A 17863-nucleotide genomic window follows, 5' to 3' on the forward strand; every position below is an offset into this window, starting at 1 on the left:
CGTTTCTTACACCGTGGTGAGTAGATTAGCGTTTTATAAATATCCCTTCATGGCTACTTTAATAAAAACGTATGTAATACATTCTTCAAGGATACACATTAAAGTGGTTATCTCAGGAAAACAGAGATTCCAGTGATTTTTTTTCCATCTTCTCTTCAAAAAAAGTGGTTTTTTTTTTCTAGAGCCAGCCAGATCCCTAGTTTTCAAAAGCATTAATATTATTTTAAAAAGGATACCTACACAGGGCTTCCCTGGTGGCGCAGTGGTTGAGAGTCCACCTGCTGATGCAGGGGACACGGGTTTGTCTCCCGGTCCGGGAAGATCCCACATGCCGTGGAGCGGCTGGGCCTGTGCGTCCGGAGCCTGTGCTCCGCAATGGGAGAGGCCACAACAGTGAGAGGCCCACGTACAGCAAAAAAAAAAAAAAAAAAAAAAGGATACCTACACAATTTATAGTGCAATATAGTTCCACACAGTTTTGTAACTTTCTTATTTAAACACTGTATTTGAATTTGGCCAACACAGCCCACCAGGCAGGGAAAAATCTAGAAACGAGAATAACGGTCTTCGCCTCGCGCTCGGTATTGTTAAATTTCCATAACGGGCATCGGGGCTTTCCGATAAGCCACGCCTCCTTTCTGGAATGTTCTTCACCAGGACCCTGCCCCCTTCTTCCCTGGCTCGCCCCTTCTCTTTCTTCCGTTAGGGTTCTGTTCGGTAAGATCGTCGCTGGCTGACCTGTCTGGATCGGGCCTATCTCAGCCTCTGCTTTCCTTTAGAGCCTTGATCAGAACTAGTAATTATTTCGTTTTTCTGTCTCCTCTATTAGAGTATAAGCTAGTGGTGACGCCTCGTCGTCAAAGTCAGTAGTAAGCGTTAAAAAAAAAAAAAATGGGTAGGCTTCCCAGGGGGTTTTACTGTTATATTCTGTATTGTTTTTTCTTTTTCCAATACTTAATGTATCCCTTTTCTATGATACAAAGTATATATTTCCCCAAAATTACGTGTTGATTACATATTATATTTTAGGTCTTTAAAGGAAATCTAAAGAGAAAAAAAATTCCTTCGCAACCCGTAACACCCCTGCTGAAACTCCTGAGGCGTCGAAAAGAGAAGAAAAAGGACTGGACGGAAAAGACAGCAGGGTAGGCGTCCAGGTCGCCCGGGGTGGACGCGTCGGCAAAAGGCCACTACCCGGAGAAATCCGGGGCAAGGCCGCGGTGAAACCTCGGCCTCAAGCTTTCCCCACGCCCCCCCGCCCCTCACGGACGCTCCTGATTGGCCGGCCGCGGGAGCCCGGAAGTGACGCCACGCCGGGCTTCCCGGCCTCCCGGCGAAGCCAGGGCGTGTCTCTTCCCACGCCCCGCCCCTCGGGGCTCCAAAACAAGAAAGCGGCGGCCGGGGCGGGGCCTTCCGTCGGCCGACGCCGCGCAGGGGGCGGGGCCTGTGCTCGGGGCTTCCTCGGGTTGGGTGGTCGGTTGCGGACGGAGGCGCCGTAGCGCGCGTCCGCACTTCCGTTCTCAGCCGACTGTTGAGTCGAGGCATGGAGGCGGAGGGGGGTTAGCGGCCGGGAGGAGGCCGAGACGGTTGAGGAGAGCGGCGGACTCGCGGCTGCAGTCCCGGTGAGCGTGGGAGCGCGCGCGGCGTAAGCGTCGCAGCGCGTGAGGCCTGGGCGGGTGGGGGAGGGGCGGCGCGAGCGCGGCCGCGTCCCTCAGGAGAGTTGCGGCGCCCGAGGCGGGAGCATCCCCGCGGCGTCCGGTGGGCCGCCCTCTGGTTCTCTCCCTTCGCGTCGTCTGCACTGCCGTCCCGTGTGAGCTCTTCCGAGTCTGGGCGCTGCGTAGTTTCGGTGGGAGTGAGTGGGGTGTCTCGCTACAGGAGGTCTCTGTCCGCTCGGCGCCCCCTGCTTCCTCCTGCTGGGGTTCGTGCCTTTGGAGAGTGTGCCCCTCCCGAGTGGCCACCTGAGCCCTCCCTGCCCCACCTGAAGGCGATGGAGCGCTGACAGCCAGCCAGAGGGGCCTTTGCCGTCCTCCCCACCTTCCAGGAGCGACGATGTGCCTAGACCCGTGTGGCCCAGAAGGAACCGGGCACGAGGCTCGAAGGAAGAAGAACCCACGGCTGGTCAGTTAAAGCGGCAGAGATGTTAGCTACTGACGATCCTAGGGCTGAACTCACCTGCTAATTGGGGGACTTTCTGACAAAGTGCCTGGCTGTCCCCAGCATGGGGACGAGGTCTCCCGTGGAGCCACTCCCCCTGTGGAGTCAGAATGGCAGTTGCACTGTTTCTTCGTTCCTTGTAGACCCACAGGCACGTTGTCTCACCTCTGGGAGCTTGAGCTCTGTCATCAAATGGTAATATTTGGTTCTACTTGATAAGGATTGATGTGAAACCCAGGTGAGAGAGCGAGTCTAAAAACCACTTCCTGGGCTTCCGTGGTGGCGCAGTGGTTGAGAGTCCGCCTGCCGATGCAGAAGACGCGGGTTCGTGCGCCGGTCCGGGAAGATCCCACGTACCACGGAGTGGCTGGGCCCGTGAGCCATGGCCGCTGAGCCTGCGCGTCCGGAGCCTGTGCTCCGCGGCGGGAGAGGCCACAGCGGTGAGGCCCGCGTTCCGCAAAAACAAAGCAAAACAAAACAAAAAAACCACTTCCTCAGTTTTGTTTCGTTTTCCTTTGCTTTTTCAGAAATGTTCTTTTGGGGGCCAGAGTCTAGGTATATATGAATGCAGATCCTCACCCATTCTCAAATAAACCCAGGAATCTCGACTGAGAGGATCACTTCTCTGTAGGCCATTACCCCAGGTAATTATTTGTTGTTGTTTTTTTAATTTAAAATTTTTAATTTTTTAAATTATTTATTTGGTTGCATTGGGTCTTAGTTGCGGCGGGCAGGCTCCTTAGTTGTGGCATGCGAACTCTTAGTTGCAGCATGCATGTGGGATCTAGTTCCCAGACCAGGGATCAAACCTGGGCCCCCTGCATTGGCAGCGCGGAGTCTTAACCAGTGTGCCACCAGGGAAGTGTTGGTAGTTATTTGTTAAATAAACATTTAAGACTTTTTTTTCAGGCACTTAATATGTGCCAAGCACTGAAAAGTAAAAAATACGGAACGGATTCTTGCCTCCTAACAGACTCAGAATTGCTGAGGATGGAGCTTGTAGGTGGGAGACAGATAAGTAAACAGCTCAGCCTAACATGGTAAATGCAGTGATAGAAACCATGCACAGAGTCCTGAGGGGATAGAGGAAAAAGTCATCAGAGACAGACTGGAAGGGAGGGAATGAGCCAGACAAGCCCCCGGGCACGATGATGCTCAGAGGTAGTTCTCAGATCTGGCGCCCCCGCCCCGCCCCCGCCCCGCCCCGCCCCCGCCCCCGCCCCGAAATATTTACTTATTTATTTATTTTGCCTGTGCTGGGTCTTAGTTGTGGCCTGCGAACTCTCAGCGGCGGCATGCATGTGGGATCTAGTTCCCCGACCAGGGATCGAACCCCGGCCCCCTGCATTGGGAGTGCAGAGTCTTACCCCCTGGACCACCAGGGAAGTCCCCCAAATCTGGCTTTTTATCAGACTTACTGGTGGAGTGCTTTTTAGAACGAATCTGAATTTTATCAGTGGTATCTCACCATCTGCTTTGCTTTTTTTTTTTTTTTCCCAAGTTCCTTTGGTGAGTCTGATGCGCATTCAGGTTTAAGAACCAGGCAAAGGTATGAAGGGTAGGTGTTCAGGGCAGATAGATGGAAGAGCTTCCATAAAGGCAGGTAATGCCAAACACCAGGAAGCATTTTAGGAAGAGCAAGTGAGGGGGAATGGCAAGAGATGATGCTGAAGCCAGGTCATGGAGAGCCTTGTGTGGTGAGGCCAAAAATTTTAATTTTATCGGTCAAAGGTAGAGGAGTCATTTGTGATTTTAGAGTCTGGTTTTTGCTTTGGCCTTTGGCAGCATTTTGGAGGAAGAATTGATGGTGGATCAAACAAGAGGCAGATCATTTAGGTTTCTTTTGTAATCCAGACAAATAATGAAAGTGTATTGAACTAAGGAAATGGCAGTCTCACTGAGAGTAAAGTACAGATGTAATCAAGGTGGTAGACTCTATAGAACTTGTAGAGATGGGGGCTAAGGGAGGAGAGTAAAGGAGAATTCACAGGTTACTGGTTTGAAAAGTGAAGTCATGGTAATACCATGGATATAGAGAATACAGGACAGATAACACATTTACGGAAGGGACTTTGTTCTGTTCTGGTCCTGTTTACTTTGAGGCAACTGTCAAGTGAGCATAGATTCACTATACGGTTGGATATTGAGTACGGTCAGCCTTCCATATCTTTGGGTTTCCCATCTGTGGATATAGAGGGCCAACTGTGTTCCCTGTACTGCACTATTTTATGAAAGGGACTTGAGCATCTGCAGATTTTGGTATGCGTGGGGGAACTCCTGGAACTAATCCCCTGCAGATACTGAAGGGCAGCTGTATATCTTTGTGGAATTCTGGGCTAGGCTATCATTTATTGAGTAGCTGAAACACAATTAAACATTGCATTGAGTTTTACCTACATTCTCAGTCTTTGGGAAGCTTCATTATAAATAGTAGTTGAAGAAATAGGTTGAATTGTCACCCACAAAGAGGATATTGAATGAAGGGATAGAGTCCTGAGGACAAACCTTTGGAAATTTTGATATGAAGCAGGGGGAAAAGGAACAGATGATTATGGGGGTTGGGTAGAGGAAGTGAGAGAAGAATGGTGTGCCATCATAGCTAAGGAATACATGGTTAGCAGTTTCATACGCTTTAGAGGAGTCCAGTAAAGAACCTATTGGATTTGGTATTAAAGAGATTATTAGGGACTTTTGTGAAAACATTCAGTGAAACATAAGGTAGAAGCCAGAGTGCAAAGGAGCTAAAGAAGTGAATCTAAATTATTTTTTCAAGGGGAGTTCCCTGGTGGTCCAGTGGTTAGGACTCGGCGCTTTCACAGCCGTGGCCCGGGTTCAATCCCTCGTCGGGGATCTAAACTAAGATCCCTTGAGCCGCTCAGCGTGGCCAAGGAAAAAAATAAATAAAAGCAATTGCGAAGAAGTTTAAAATAAATAAATAAATTTTCAAAAAGTTTAGCTAGGAAAGGTAGAAGAAAGTGATTGTTATTTGAAGTTTCTGGCCAGCTATTATTGAGAAATGATATCCCCTGGATAAGTCAGTAGAAAGTTACAGTTATACCTCTGGTGAAGCATCCTATGTTATTGGCAAAAAAACTGTCTCTCTGATGCACAGGAGCCGCTCTTATTTCTGTCATGCAGCTTGAGGATTCCCTGGACTCCCCCATTTGTGGTTCAGTAATGATTCCAAGCAGTAAAAACACTGATGAAATTAACAAAACTGTCCTCCAGAAGAACTGAATTGTGCAAAAATTTGCAGGATTCATAGTCATCTACCAGTAGTTTTCCCTTAAAAGAAAAATTTCAGTATACCCTGTTCAGATTTTTTGGGCTTAGCTATCAGGCCAATGATGATTTTAGTTTTAGGAATATAACCACACCCATTTATGGCCTTTTGAGAGGAACTATGGAAACATGTTTCTATTGTTGATGTGCTATAGCACTGTTCTCTCTGTTTTCTAAATTCCACGGCACTTATCTGTTATATGGCAGTAACTCCTATCTACTTTGAGAAAATTTAGTTTTGCTTTCTGGAATGTGGAAGTAGGCTAGCTCTCTGAGTGAGTGAAATAAAGAGCAGACTCCATAATTTTTTTACTAGAAGGTTTATTTTGCTAACTAACTTCTCTGTTAATAATTATTTTAAAGTATACAACATTTTATTTGTACTTCAGTACCTTAATTTTTTCAATTGACTGCAGTCTTGTTTCCTGCTCAAGTCAAGCTTGAAACAATTGATGTTTGAGAAATCTCCCATAAATTTCATTTTCTGTTCTTGCATCGTCTAGAAGGGTGAAACTTATTGAATCAGATTACATCACTAGAAAAACACAGCTTCTGCAGACTTTTAACTTCCTGGTATTATATTACTGGTTTTTCAAGTATAAGAAGTTCTTTGAATGAAATTTATATTCTGCAGAAACATAGTGTTCATTCTGTTAGTTCGTATTCCCTAGTTTGCAGCACCCTTAAAAAATGTAATTGAATTAGAATTAGTGTTAGGAAAGGGCAGGACTCTCCAGCTGAACTAGCATATTACTTTTTTTATTTTTCACATGAGGACTGTGTAACTCATGTTATCTTTCTGCTCTACTTTTCAGGAAGCTCCTAAATTAGGACTTAGTGAAATTAAATTTCTTCTAAATAAGTTTTGATTTCTCTCCCTTTTTAAATTGCCTTCTAAAATGTCTTTTTCTTTATACTTTAATGTTGAAAGCTGCCCTAAATTCTTTTCAGAGGCATGAAGAAAGTATACAGTTAATATTTAATGAATTTAAAAAATCAGTTCACAAGACAAATACATGTTTTTGATTGTACAGAAATTATAAATACTGTCAAGATGTGATCAGTTTCCCATTAGCAGAGCTTATTATGCACTCTGAATTTTTGGGTGATAATGCATTCAAAAACTTAACATTGTCAAGTTTCTGTACCCAAGTATTCAATGACTTGGGTCATGTTTCTTAACCTTTTATTGTCCCTTCTCCCTGTCTGAAAGGAAACGTTTAAGACATCTTTTTCCTATGAATTTCCCATGAATTTTAATACCACCAATATATTGTATACTTCTTTACATAATGTACATATACCTGTGCTTTATATGTAAAAAGAGTAGGATGTGTTCCACTAACCGGTTTTCATTTCCTTGAGGATGATGTCACTCCTGATGAGAATGCATGGATTAGGTTCATCCAGTTAGGAAATGAACTTCATTGGGTTTACAGTTGGGTTTGTAACTTTTTTCCCATTAGGCTGATATACATTCATTAGATAATGAAGATCAAGTTTTCAAGATGGTTTTCTTGGGTAATTTCCTGGCCCAATTCCCAATAAAATGTTTCCATATGATAGAACACTTGGTTCGATTTCCCTTGGGTGTGGTTTTCTTCTTTTTTGTCAAAGACTGGCTAATAGCTGTTTGGATAATACCTTGAGTTTGTCTGATGTTTTTCGCATGAATAGACTGGGGTTGTGGGTTTGGGGAAGCATACTGCAGAGTTGAAGTTCCTGTCTCATCACACTGTGTCAGGGGTTACCAACATGACTTAACCACTGGTGATGTTAACCTTGATCACTTGGTTTAAGGTTGTGTTTGCCAGGTGTCTCCACCGTAAGTGTGATTTTCACTTTGCATACTTTCTTATTTAGAAGTGTTTCACCAAGTCCAGCCCTCACTCAAGATAGGGTGGGATTAAGCTCCACTTCCTGGAATGGGGAGTATCTGTATATATTATTTGCGATTCTTCTATAAGGAAAGTTTGTTCCTTCCCCCACATTTGTTTATTCATTCATTTGTATCAGTATGGATTCATATATATTTATACTGTGGGTTATAATCCAATATTACATTATTGTGTTACTCAGATTGTTTCAGCTTTGGCCACTGAGAGCGCTTTCAGGTTGGTGGCTAATATGTCCCTTTGACATGCCCCCATCCTTTTGTATTTTGAGCACTTTGTTTCTGTTCCTGTAAGATGCTCCAGGCTCACTTGTATTTTTCCTGCTCCAGCCTCTTGTTTATTTCATTGCAAAACATTTGCTTTTTGTTTAGCCACAATACGCTGCTTACTGACAGTGAACTTTCTATTTGCTTTTATATGCATTTAGTGGCATCTTAGCTTGCTTTTATTACACCTCATTAGAATTGGAGATCTCTTTGGATTTTGGCTTCCACCCTATTTTGCTAATCCTCTGTTTCATGCCATCTGCAGTTCTGATAAACTTGACTCGTGTATTTTTCTTCAAACCTTTGACACATTTGATTCTTGGGATTTCCTCTCGTTTCCTGGTACCAACTTGCTACTTTGCTCTCTTTGAGACTGCTAGGATTTGGGAAATTAATTTCTTTTTTTAAAATTTTATTTATTTTTTATACAGCAGGTTATTATTATCTATTTTATACGTATTAGTGTATATATGTCAATCCCAATCTCCCAATTCATTCCACCACTACCACCACCACCACCCCCTGCCACTTTCCCCCCTTGGTGTCCGTACGTTTGTTCTCTACATCTGTGTCTCTGTTTCTGCCCTGCAAACTGGTCCATCTGTACCATTTTTCTAGGTTCCACATATATGCGTTAATATATGATATTTGTCTTTCTGACTTACCTGACTCTGTATGACAGTCTCTAGATCCATCCACGTTTCTGCAAATGACCCAATTTCATTCCTCTATATGGCTGAGTAATATTCCATTGTATATATGTACCACATCTTCTTTATCCGTTTGTCTGTCAATGGGCATTTAGGTTGCTTCCATGACCTTGCTATTGTAAATAGCGCTGCAGTGAACATTGGGGTGTATGTGTCTTTTTGAATTATGGTTTTCTCTGGGTATATGCCCAGTAGTGGGATTGCTGGGTCATATGGTAATTCTATTTTTAGTTTTTTAAGGAACCTCTGTACTGTTCTCCATAGTGGCTGTATCAATTTACATTCCCACCAACAGTGCAAGAGGGTTCCCTTTTCTCCACACCCTCTCCAGCATTTGTTGTTTGTAGATTTTCTGTTGATGCCCATTCTAACTGGTGTGAGGTGATACCTCATTGTAGTTTTGATTTGCATTTCTCTAATAATTAGTGATGTTGAGCAGCTTTTCATGCGCTTCTTGGCCGGCTGTATGTCTTCTTTGGAGAAATGTCTATTTAGGTCTTCTGCCCATTTTTTGATTGGGTTGTTTGTTTTTTTAATATTGAGCTGCTTGAGCTGTTTATATATTTTGGAGATAAATCCTTTGTTGATTCGTTTGCAAATATTTTCTCCCATTCTGAGGGTTGTCTTTTCGTCTTGTAGTTTCCTTTGCTTTGCAAAAGCTTTTAATAGGTCTCATTTGTTTATTTTTGTTTTTATTTCCATTACTGTAGGAGGTGGATCAAAAAAGATCTTGCTGTGATTTATGTCAAAGAGTGTTCTTATGTTTTCCTCTAAGAGTTTTATAGTGTCTGGTCTTACATTTGGATCTCTAATCCATTTTGAGTTTATTTTTGTGTATGGTGTTAGGGAGTGTTCTAATTTCATCCTTTTACGTGTAGCTGTCTAGTTTTCCCAGCACCACTTATGAAGAGACTGTCTTTTCTCCGTTGTGTATGCTTGCCTTCTTTGTCATAGATTAGTTAACCATAGGTGCGTGGGTTTATCTCTGGGCTTTCTATTCTGTTCCATTGATCTATGTTTCTGGTTTTGTGCCAGTACCATATTGTCTTGATTACTGTAACTTTGTAGTACAGTCTGAAGTCAGGGAGTATGATTCCTCCAGCTCAGTTTTTTTACCTCAAGACTGCTTTGGCTATTCGGGGTCTTTTGTGTCTCCATACAGATTTTAAGGTTTTTTGTTCTAGTTCTGTAAAAAAAAATGCCAGTGGTAATTTGATAGGCATTGCATTGAATCTGTAGATTGCTTTGGGTAGTATAGTCATCTTCACAATATTGATTCTTCCAATCCAAGAACATGGTATATCTCTCCATCTGTTTGTGTCATCTTTGATTTCTGTCATCAGTGTCTTATAGATTTCTGAGTACAGGTCTTCTACTTCCTTAGGTAGGCTTATTCCTCGGTATTTTATTCTTTTTGTTTCAGTGGTGAATGGGATTGTTTCCTTAATTTCTCTTTCTGATCTTTTGTTGTTAATGTATAGGAATGCAAGAGATTTCTGTGCTTTAATTTTGTATCCTGCAGCTTTACCAAATTCATTGATTAGCTCTAGTAGTTTTCTGGTGGCATCTTTAGGATTCTCTATGTATAGTATCATGTCGTCTGCAAACAGTGACACTTGTACTTCTTCCTTTCCAATTTGTATTCGTTTTATGTCTTTTTCTTCTCTGATTGCCGTGGCTAGGACTTCCAAAACTATGTTGAATAATAGTGGTGAGAGTGGACAACCTTGTCTTGTTCCTGATCTTAGAGGAAATGCTTTCAGTTTTTCACCTTTGAGAATGATGTTTGCTGTGGGTTTGGTGTATATGGTCTTTATTATGTTGAGGTAGGTTCGCTCTGTGCCCACTTTCTGGAGTTGTTATCATAAATGGGTGTTGAATTTTGTCAAAAGCTTTTTCTGCGTCTGTTGAGATGATCATATGGTTTTTATTCTTCATTTGTTAATATGGTGTATCACATTGATTGATTTGCATATATTGAAGAATCCTTGCATCCCTGGGATAAATCCCACTTGATCATGGTGTATGATCCTTTTAATGTGTTGTTGGATTCTGTTTGCTAGTGTTTTGTTGAGGATTTTTGCATCTATATTCATCAGTGCTATTGGTCTGTAATTTTCTTTTTTTGTAGTATCTTCGTCTGGTTTTGGTATCAGGGTGATGGTGGCCTCATAGAATGAGTTTGGGAGTGTTCCTTCCTCTGCAATTTTCTGGAAGATTTTGAGAAGGATGGGTGTTAGCTCTTCTCTAAATGTTTGATAGAATTCACCTGTGAAGCCATCTGGTCCTGGACTTCTGTTTGTTGGAAGATTTTTAATCACACTTTAAATTTCATTACTTGTGATCGGTCTGTTCATATTTTCTATTTCTTCCTGGTTCAGTCTTGGAAGGTTATACCTTTCTAAGAATTTGTCCATTTTTTCCAGGTTGTCCATTTTATTGCCGTAGAGTTGCTTGTAGTAGTCTCTTAGAATGCTTTGTATTTCTGTGATGTCTGTTGTAACTTCTCCTTTTTCATTTTTAATTAATTTGAGTCCTCTCCCTCCTTTTCTTGATGAGCCTGGCTAAAGGTTTATCAATTTTGTTTATCTTCTCAAAGAACCAGCTTTTAGTTTTACTGATCTTTGCTATTGTTTTCTTTGTTTCTATTTCATTTATTTCTGTTCTGATCATTATGATTTCGTTCCCTCTACGAACTTTGGGTTTTGTTTGTTTTTCTTTCTCCAGTTCCTTTAGGTGTACGGTTAGATTGTTTATTTGAGATTTTTCTTGTTTCTTGGGGGTAGGCTTGTATTGCTCTACACTTCCCTCTTAGAATTGCTTTTGCTGCATCCCATAGGTTTTTGGGTTTTTGAAAAATTAATTTTTAAAAATTAAAAATTTTTAAATTAAAAATTGGGTCTTTGGGTTGGGTCTTTGTTGCTGCGTGCGGGCTTTCTCTAGTTGCGGCGAGCGGGGGCTACTCTTTGTTGTGGTGCGCAAGCTTCTCATTGCGGTGGCTTGTTGCAGAGCATGGGCTCTAGACACATGGGCTTCAGTAGTTGTGGTACGTGGGCTCAGTAGTTGTGGCTCGTGGGCTCTAGAGCACAGGCTCAGTAGTTGTGGTGCACGGGCTTAGTTGCTCCGCGGCATGTGGGATCTTCCCGGGCCAGGGCTCTAACCCATGTTGCCTGCATTGGCAGGCGGATACTTAACCACTGCACCACCAGGGACGTCCTCCTGTAGGTTTTGGATTGTCGTGTTTTCGTTGTCATTTGTCTCTAGGTATTTTTTGATTTTCTCTTTGATTTCTTCAATGATCTCTTGGTTATTTAGTAACGTATTGTTTAGCCTCCATGTCTTTTGTGTTTTTTATGTTTTTTTCGCTGTAATTGATTTCTAATCTCATAGCGTTGTGGTCGGAAAAGATGCTTGATATGATTTCAGTTTTCTTAAATTTACCAAGGCTTGATTTGTGACCCAAGATATGATCTATCCTGGAGAATGTTCCATGTGCACTGGAGAAGAAAGTGTAATCTGCTGTTTTTGGGTGGAATGTCCTATAAATATCAATTAAATCTATCTGGTCTGTTGTGTCATTTAAAGCTTGTGTTTCCTTATTCATTTTCTGTCTGGATGATCTGTCCACTGGTGTAAGTGAGGTGTTAAAGTCCCCCACTATTATTGTGTTACTGTCGATTTCCTCTTTTATAGCTGTTAGCAGTTGCCTTATGTATTGAGGTGCTCTTATTTTGGGTGCATATATATTTACAATTGTTATATCTTCTTATTGGATTGATCCCTTGATCATTATGTAGCATCCTTGTCTCTTCTAACATTCTTTATTTTAAAGTCTATTTTATCTGATATGAGTATTGCTACTCCAGCTTTCGTTTGATTTCCATTTGCATGGAATATCTTTTTCCATCCCCTCACTTTCAGTCTGTATGTGTTCCTAGGTCTGAAGTGGGTCTCTTGTAGACAGCATATATATGGGTCTTGTTTTTGTATCCATTCAGCGAGCCTGTGTCTTTTGGTTGGAGCATTTAATCCATTCACGGTCAAGGTAATTATCGATATGTATGTTCCTGTTACCATTTTCTTAATTGTTACGGGTTTGTTTTTGTAGGTCGTTTTCTTTTGTGTTTCCCACTTAGAGAAGTTTCCTTCGCATTTGTTGTAGAGCTGGTTTGGTGGTGCTGAATTGTCTTAGCTTTTGCTTGTATGTAAAGCTTTTGATTTCTCCATTGAATCTGAATGAGCTCCTTGCCAGGTAGAGTAATCTTGGTTGTAGGTTCTTCCCTTTCATCACTTTAAATATATCGTGCCACTCCCTTCTGGCTTGTAGAGTTTCTACTGAGAAATGAGCTGTTAACCTCATGGGAGTTCCCTTGTATGTTATTTGTCGTTTTTTGCTTGTTGTTTTCAGTAATGTTCCTTTGTCTTTAATTTTTGTCAATTTTTTTTTTTTTTTTTTTTTTTGTGGTACGTGGGCCTCTCACTGTTGTGGCCTCTCCCACTGCGGAGCACAGGCTCCGAATGTGCAGGCTCAACGGCCATGGTTCACGGGCCCAGCCGCTCCACGGCATGTGAGATCCTCCCGGACCGGGGCACGAACCCTGCATCAGCAGGCGGACTCCCAACCACTGCACCACCAGGGAAGCCCTAATTTTTGTCAACTTGATTACTGTGTGTCTTGGCGTGTTTCTCCTTGGGTTTATCCTGCCTGGGACTCTCTGCGCTTCCTGGACTTGGGTGGCTATTTCCTTTCCCATGTTAGGGAAGTTTTTGACTATAATCTCTTCAAATATTTTCTTGGGTCCTTTCTCTCTCTCTTCTCCTTTTGGGACCCCTATAATGCGAATGTTGTTGCGTTTAATGTTGTCCCAGAGGTCTCTTAGGCTGTCATCATTTCTTTTCATTCTTTTTTCTTTATTCTGTTCCATGGCAGTGAATTCCACCATTCTGTCTTCCAGATCACTTATCCGTTGTTCTGACTCAGTTACTCTGCTATTGATTCCTTCTAGTGTATTTTTCATTTCAGTTATTGTATTGTTCATCTCTGTTTGTTCTTTAATTCTTCTAGGTGTTTTTTCTTTAATTCTTGTAAGTCTTTGTTAAATATTTCTTGCATCTTCTTGATCTTTGCCTCCATTCTTTTTCCAAGGTCCTGGATCATCTTCACTGTCATTTTTCTGAATTCCTTTTCTGGAAGGTTGCCTATCTCCACTTCATTTAGTTGTTTTTCTGGGGTTTTATTTTGTTTCTTCATCTTGTACATAGTCATCTGCCTTTTCATTTTGTCTGTCTTTCTGTGAATATGGTTTTCCTTCCACAGGGTGCAGAATTGTAGTTCTTGCTTCTGCTGTCTGCCCTCTGGTGGCTGAGGCTATCTAAGAGGCTTGTAACAGGCTTCCTGATGGAAGGGACTGGTGGTGGGTAGAGCTGGGTGTTGCTGTGGTGGGCAGAGCTCAGTAAAACTTTAATCTGCTTATCTGCTGATGGGTGGGGCTGGGTTCCCTCCCTGTTGGTTGTTTGGCCTGAGGCAACCCAGCACTGGAGCCTACGTGCTCTTTGGTGGGGCTAATGGTGGACTCTGGGAGGGCTCCCCCCACGAGTACTTCCCAGAACTTCTGCCGCCAGTGTCCTTGTCCCCACAGTGAGCCACAGCCACCACCACCCCCACCCCCCGCTTCTGCAGGAGACCCTCCAACACTAGCAGGTAGGTCTGGTTCAGTCTCCTATGGGGTCACTGCGCCTTCCCCTGGGTCCCAGTGCGCACACTACTTTGTGTGTGCCCTCCAAGAGTGGAGTCTGTGTTCCCGCCTGTCCTGCCGAAGTCCTGCAATCAAATCCCGCTAGCCTTCAAAGTCTGATTCTTTAGGAATTTTTCCTCCTGTTGCCGGACCCCCAGGTTGGGAAGCCTGACATGGGGCTCAGAACCTTCACTCCAGTGGGTGGACTTTGTGGTATAAGTCTTCTCCAGTTTGTGAGTCACCCGCCCAGCAATTATGGGATTTGATTTTATTGTGATTGCGCCCCTCCTACCATCTCACTGCAGCTTCTCCTTTGTATTTGGATGTGGGGTATCTTTTTTGGTGAGTTCTTGTGTCTTCCTGTTGATGATTGTTCAGCAGTTGGTTGTGATTCTGGTGCTCTCGCAAGAGGGGGTGAGCGCACGCCCTCTACTGCGCCATCTTGAACCAATCTCTGAAAGTAATTTCATTTAACCCTTTTTACTTGAGTTTGGATGGTGGAGGCTCTGATGGTAGTATAAAACCCCAAATTGGAGACAGTCAAAAACTGTAAGTTTCAAACTTAGTAGTAATAGGTTTGTAGCTATTATATTTGCAACCATTACAGTTTATACTGCGTTGATGAGCAGTGAGTTATGGGCAGCAGTTCATACACACATGTGCAAATTCATGTGTATATATACTTTCTAACCAAGAGAAAATTCTTCTCTATATGAGTTTTTGTTATTGGTATGGAGTAATATTTGTGGATTTTTTACGTTTCCAGGGATTTCTGGAACATGGCCTCAGGGAATGTGAAAGGTTTCCTGAGCTTTTCACTTGACTCCAGTGCATTATTAGAACACTCCAAAATCTGTACTTTGAAAACATTGATAATTCTATGTCTCTGTATATAATTTCCCATCAGTACTGTATAGTTTTGAGCCTTCTTTATAACACAGCTGTATATTGCCTTATGATGTTTATTACTAACTGCTTCCATTATTTTTCATGTGTCACAGGTAAAGTTTTTACGAGTAGGCTCAGATTGAGTTTAGCCAGTGATTGATAAGCTGGCCAGCAGAATGTTCTGGATGTGGTCGAGGCACATTATAAGTTGAAGACATGATCATTAGTAGGAAATGTACCCATTCTCCACCAGAATAGGCCTGAAGTGTTGTGTGTTTTTTTTCTTTAGTCTTTCCATGTCTTCTTTTCTGGATACAGGTACAGAATGAGCACATGTTGTTGGTGTACACCAGGTGGTATTTCCACCATTGACTTCCTGCAACACTATGCATCTGAGACCCACTCCAGTGAATTTCAAAAAGCTGATGAAGACCTCTGCTACTGCTTAGAGTGTGTGGCTGAGTACCACAAAGCAAGGGATGAATTACCATCCTTACATAAGGTACTTTACATTAATTGGGCAGTATTTTTCAGAGCTTGATAACTAGGAAGAGAATAAATTTGAACTCTTTTGGAAGCATTCAGGGAACTGACAGTGTGATTTAAACTGTGAATGCTAATATACTTCTAGTATCTAACTCATTGCCTGGTAGATAGTAGGTGCTGAGTAAATGCTTATTTTTATTTTTATTTTTTTTCGATACACGGGCCTCTCACTGTTGTGGCCTCTCCTGTTGCGGAGCACAGGCTCCGGATGGCAGGCTCAGCGGCCATGGCTCACGGGCCCAGCCCTCCGCGGCATATGGGATCTTCCTGGACCGGGGCACGAACCCGTGTCCCCTGCATCGGCAGGCGGACTCTCAACCACTGCGCCACCAGTGAAGCCCTAAATGCTTATTGATTGATAGAATTGAATTGAAATCTAATTTTCAGAATTTTATAGCAGAATAGCAGAATTTTATAATCCTCCACTTTTAGTCATTTTGATGTGAAACAGTTTCATGAAATGAAGTGACGTATGGGGTTTTTTTGGGTTCATGTTTTAATGTCATTGTGTTTGACATTGTTAACAGCCAGGTATCTGAATGGCTTGGGTTATTTTTTTATTGGCTAATAGTTCTTTTTTTCCCCCTCTCTTCATTTTTTAATGGGTAAGTGGTATAAATCAATAAAGACAAGCATTTTTTCATTCACAGTAACCAAAGTGAAACATGTAATTTTAAATATGTGGCTTTGAATATTGGTTTATTATATTTATCTGATGAAAAATGGAATACAGACCATAGAGAAATGTATAATAATATAGAAAAGAGGAGGGGGTGATTAGTTATGAACCTTTTGAGGAAAACTTTTACGTTTACAAGGTTTCCTAGCTATGAAGCTAACCAATGTCTTTATGCTAAAGCTGATGTTTCAAGGTAGTTACCTATGGCTGGAACATAGGGAAGTCAGAGAAGGCCCAGCTTGTGCCTTGGTAAAGAAGCTCCAACTTCTCATTTCCTTTTCAATAGAGTATAGTTGACAGAGCTGTTGATAGCAAAACTCTGCAAGAGCGATGTTTTAAACATCTCATGCTCTATGTACTCATGTTCGTGTATCATAAAAGCCACTTTTATGTTTAGTGACTGTTTTCTTTAAATCTAATATATGATGTTTAGTACTTCTTTAAACTTCTGAATTTTTATACTTAGGAAAAGGCTTTCTAGAAGGATCATCACATCCAGTATATTTTGTTGATAATAAGATATAAAGCACACTGCCCGTTTTTCTTTTCCTGTAGGTTTTATGGGAATTAGAAACCTCACGTCTCATAAATCACTTTGAAAAGGCCATGAAGGCAGAAATTGGAGACGATGACGAGTTATATATAGTAGACGACAATGGAGAGGCACAGCTGTTTGACTTTACTGGCCAAGACTTTGAAAATAAGCTTCGAGTTCCTCTTCTTGAAATACTGAAATATCCTTATTTGCTTTTACATGAGCGTGTTAGTGAGTATCTTGGGTGTTTCACAGTTGTATCATTTTTTTTTTATTTTAAGAATTGTAAGAAAAAAAAAAGAATTGTAAGAATTTGGGTTTATATTGAAAATCTGTTTCTTAAACATATAATTAGGATACTTATTATTATTTTTTCCAAACGTTTTATTTTGAGCGTTTCCAAACCTAGAAAAGTGAATGACACAGTGAATGCCATAAACACACCACAAAGATTCTACATCTACACAAAGATTGCTAACATCTTGCTGTATTTGCTTTATCACATGTATATTCATCTATCCATTCAATTAATTTTCATTCTTGGAATGTGTCTGTAGCAGGGTTTTTCAAACTTGGCACTGTTGACAGTTTGGATAATTCTTGGTGGGTGAGGGACATGCTGTTTATTGTGGGATGTTTAGCAGCATCCCTGGCCTCTCTCCACTAGATGCTGGTAGTGACTTGCTCTCCCCATTACCCTAGTTGTGACAAACCAAAAATGTCTCCAGATATTGCCAAATGTCCCTTGGGAGTTGGGGATCAGGGCCAGTGAGGGACAGAATCGCCAGGTTGAGAACCACTGGTCTGTAGTAATTTTCAGTAATCACTATGGCATCGCATATTACGGCTGCCTAGATTTTGGTCATTTATATTTGCATTTCTTAATATGAATCTCTTGAAGACATTTTCCTGATCTATCAAATCTAATGAAATAACAGTACCTTTAAGGCACCCACTACTATATCTAGTCCACATTCAGATTTTCCCGGTAGTTGCAAAATGTGTTTTTTGGACGATTTATTTAAATTAGAGTCCAGTCAGGGACTGTGCATTTGGTTCCATATTTCTTACATCTCTTTTAATCCAGAATAGTTTACTCTTATATATGTGTGCACAGGTATAGATATAGATAGATAGATTTTTTTTCTTTTTTGTCATAACTTTGACTTGCTG

General features: G+C 41.8%; 1 protein-coding gene across 6 annotated transcripts in view; it reads left to right on the forward strand.

Annotated features, from left to right (window-relative positions):
• The first annotated feature begins 1539 nt into the window (after window positions 1-1539).
• SETX (senataxin) overlaps window positions 1540-17863 on the forward strand; it is an 81376-nt gene continuing 65052 nt past the window's right edge. For 4 of the 6 annotated variants that reach the window (XM_082842487.1, XM_082842488.1, XM_082842489.1 and 1 more), the window contains exons 1-2: window positions 15249-15432; window positions 16711-16921. In XM_082842487.1, coding sequence (XP_082698613.1) covers window positions 15256-15432; window positions 16711-16921 — 388 coding nt within the window. In that variant the 5' untranslated portion in view covers window positions 15249-15255. Of the gene's footprint in view, window positions 1623-2681; window positions 2799-15248; window positions 15433-16710; window positions 16922-17863 lie in introns of those variants that run through there. The other 2 variants (XM_082842486.1, XM_082842490.1) reach the window with 2 other exon arrangements.

This window comes from Leucopleurus acutus (genome assembly GCF_964270905.1).
Source record: "Leucopleurus acutus genome assembly, chromosome: 7".
Classification (NCBI taxonomy): Eukaryota; Metazoa; Chordata; class Mammalia; order Artiodactyla; family Delphinidae; genus Leucopleurus; species Leucopleurus acutus.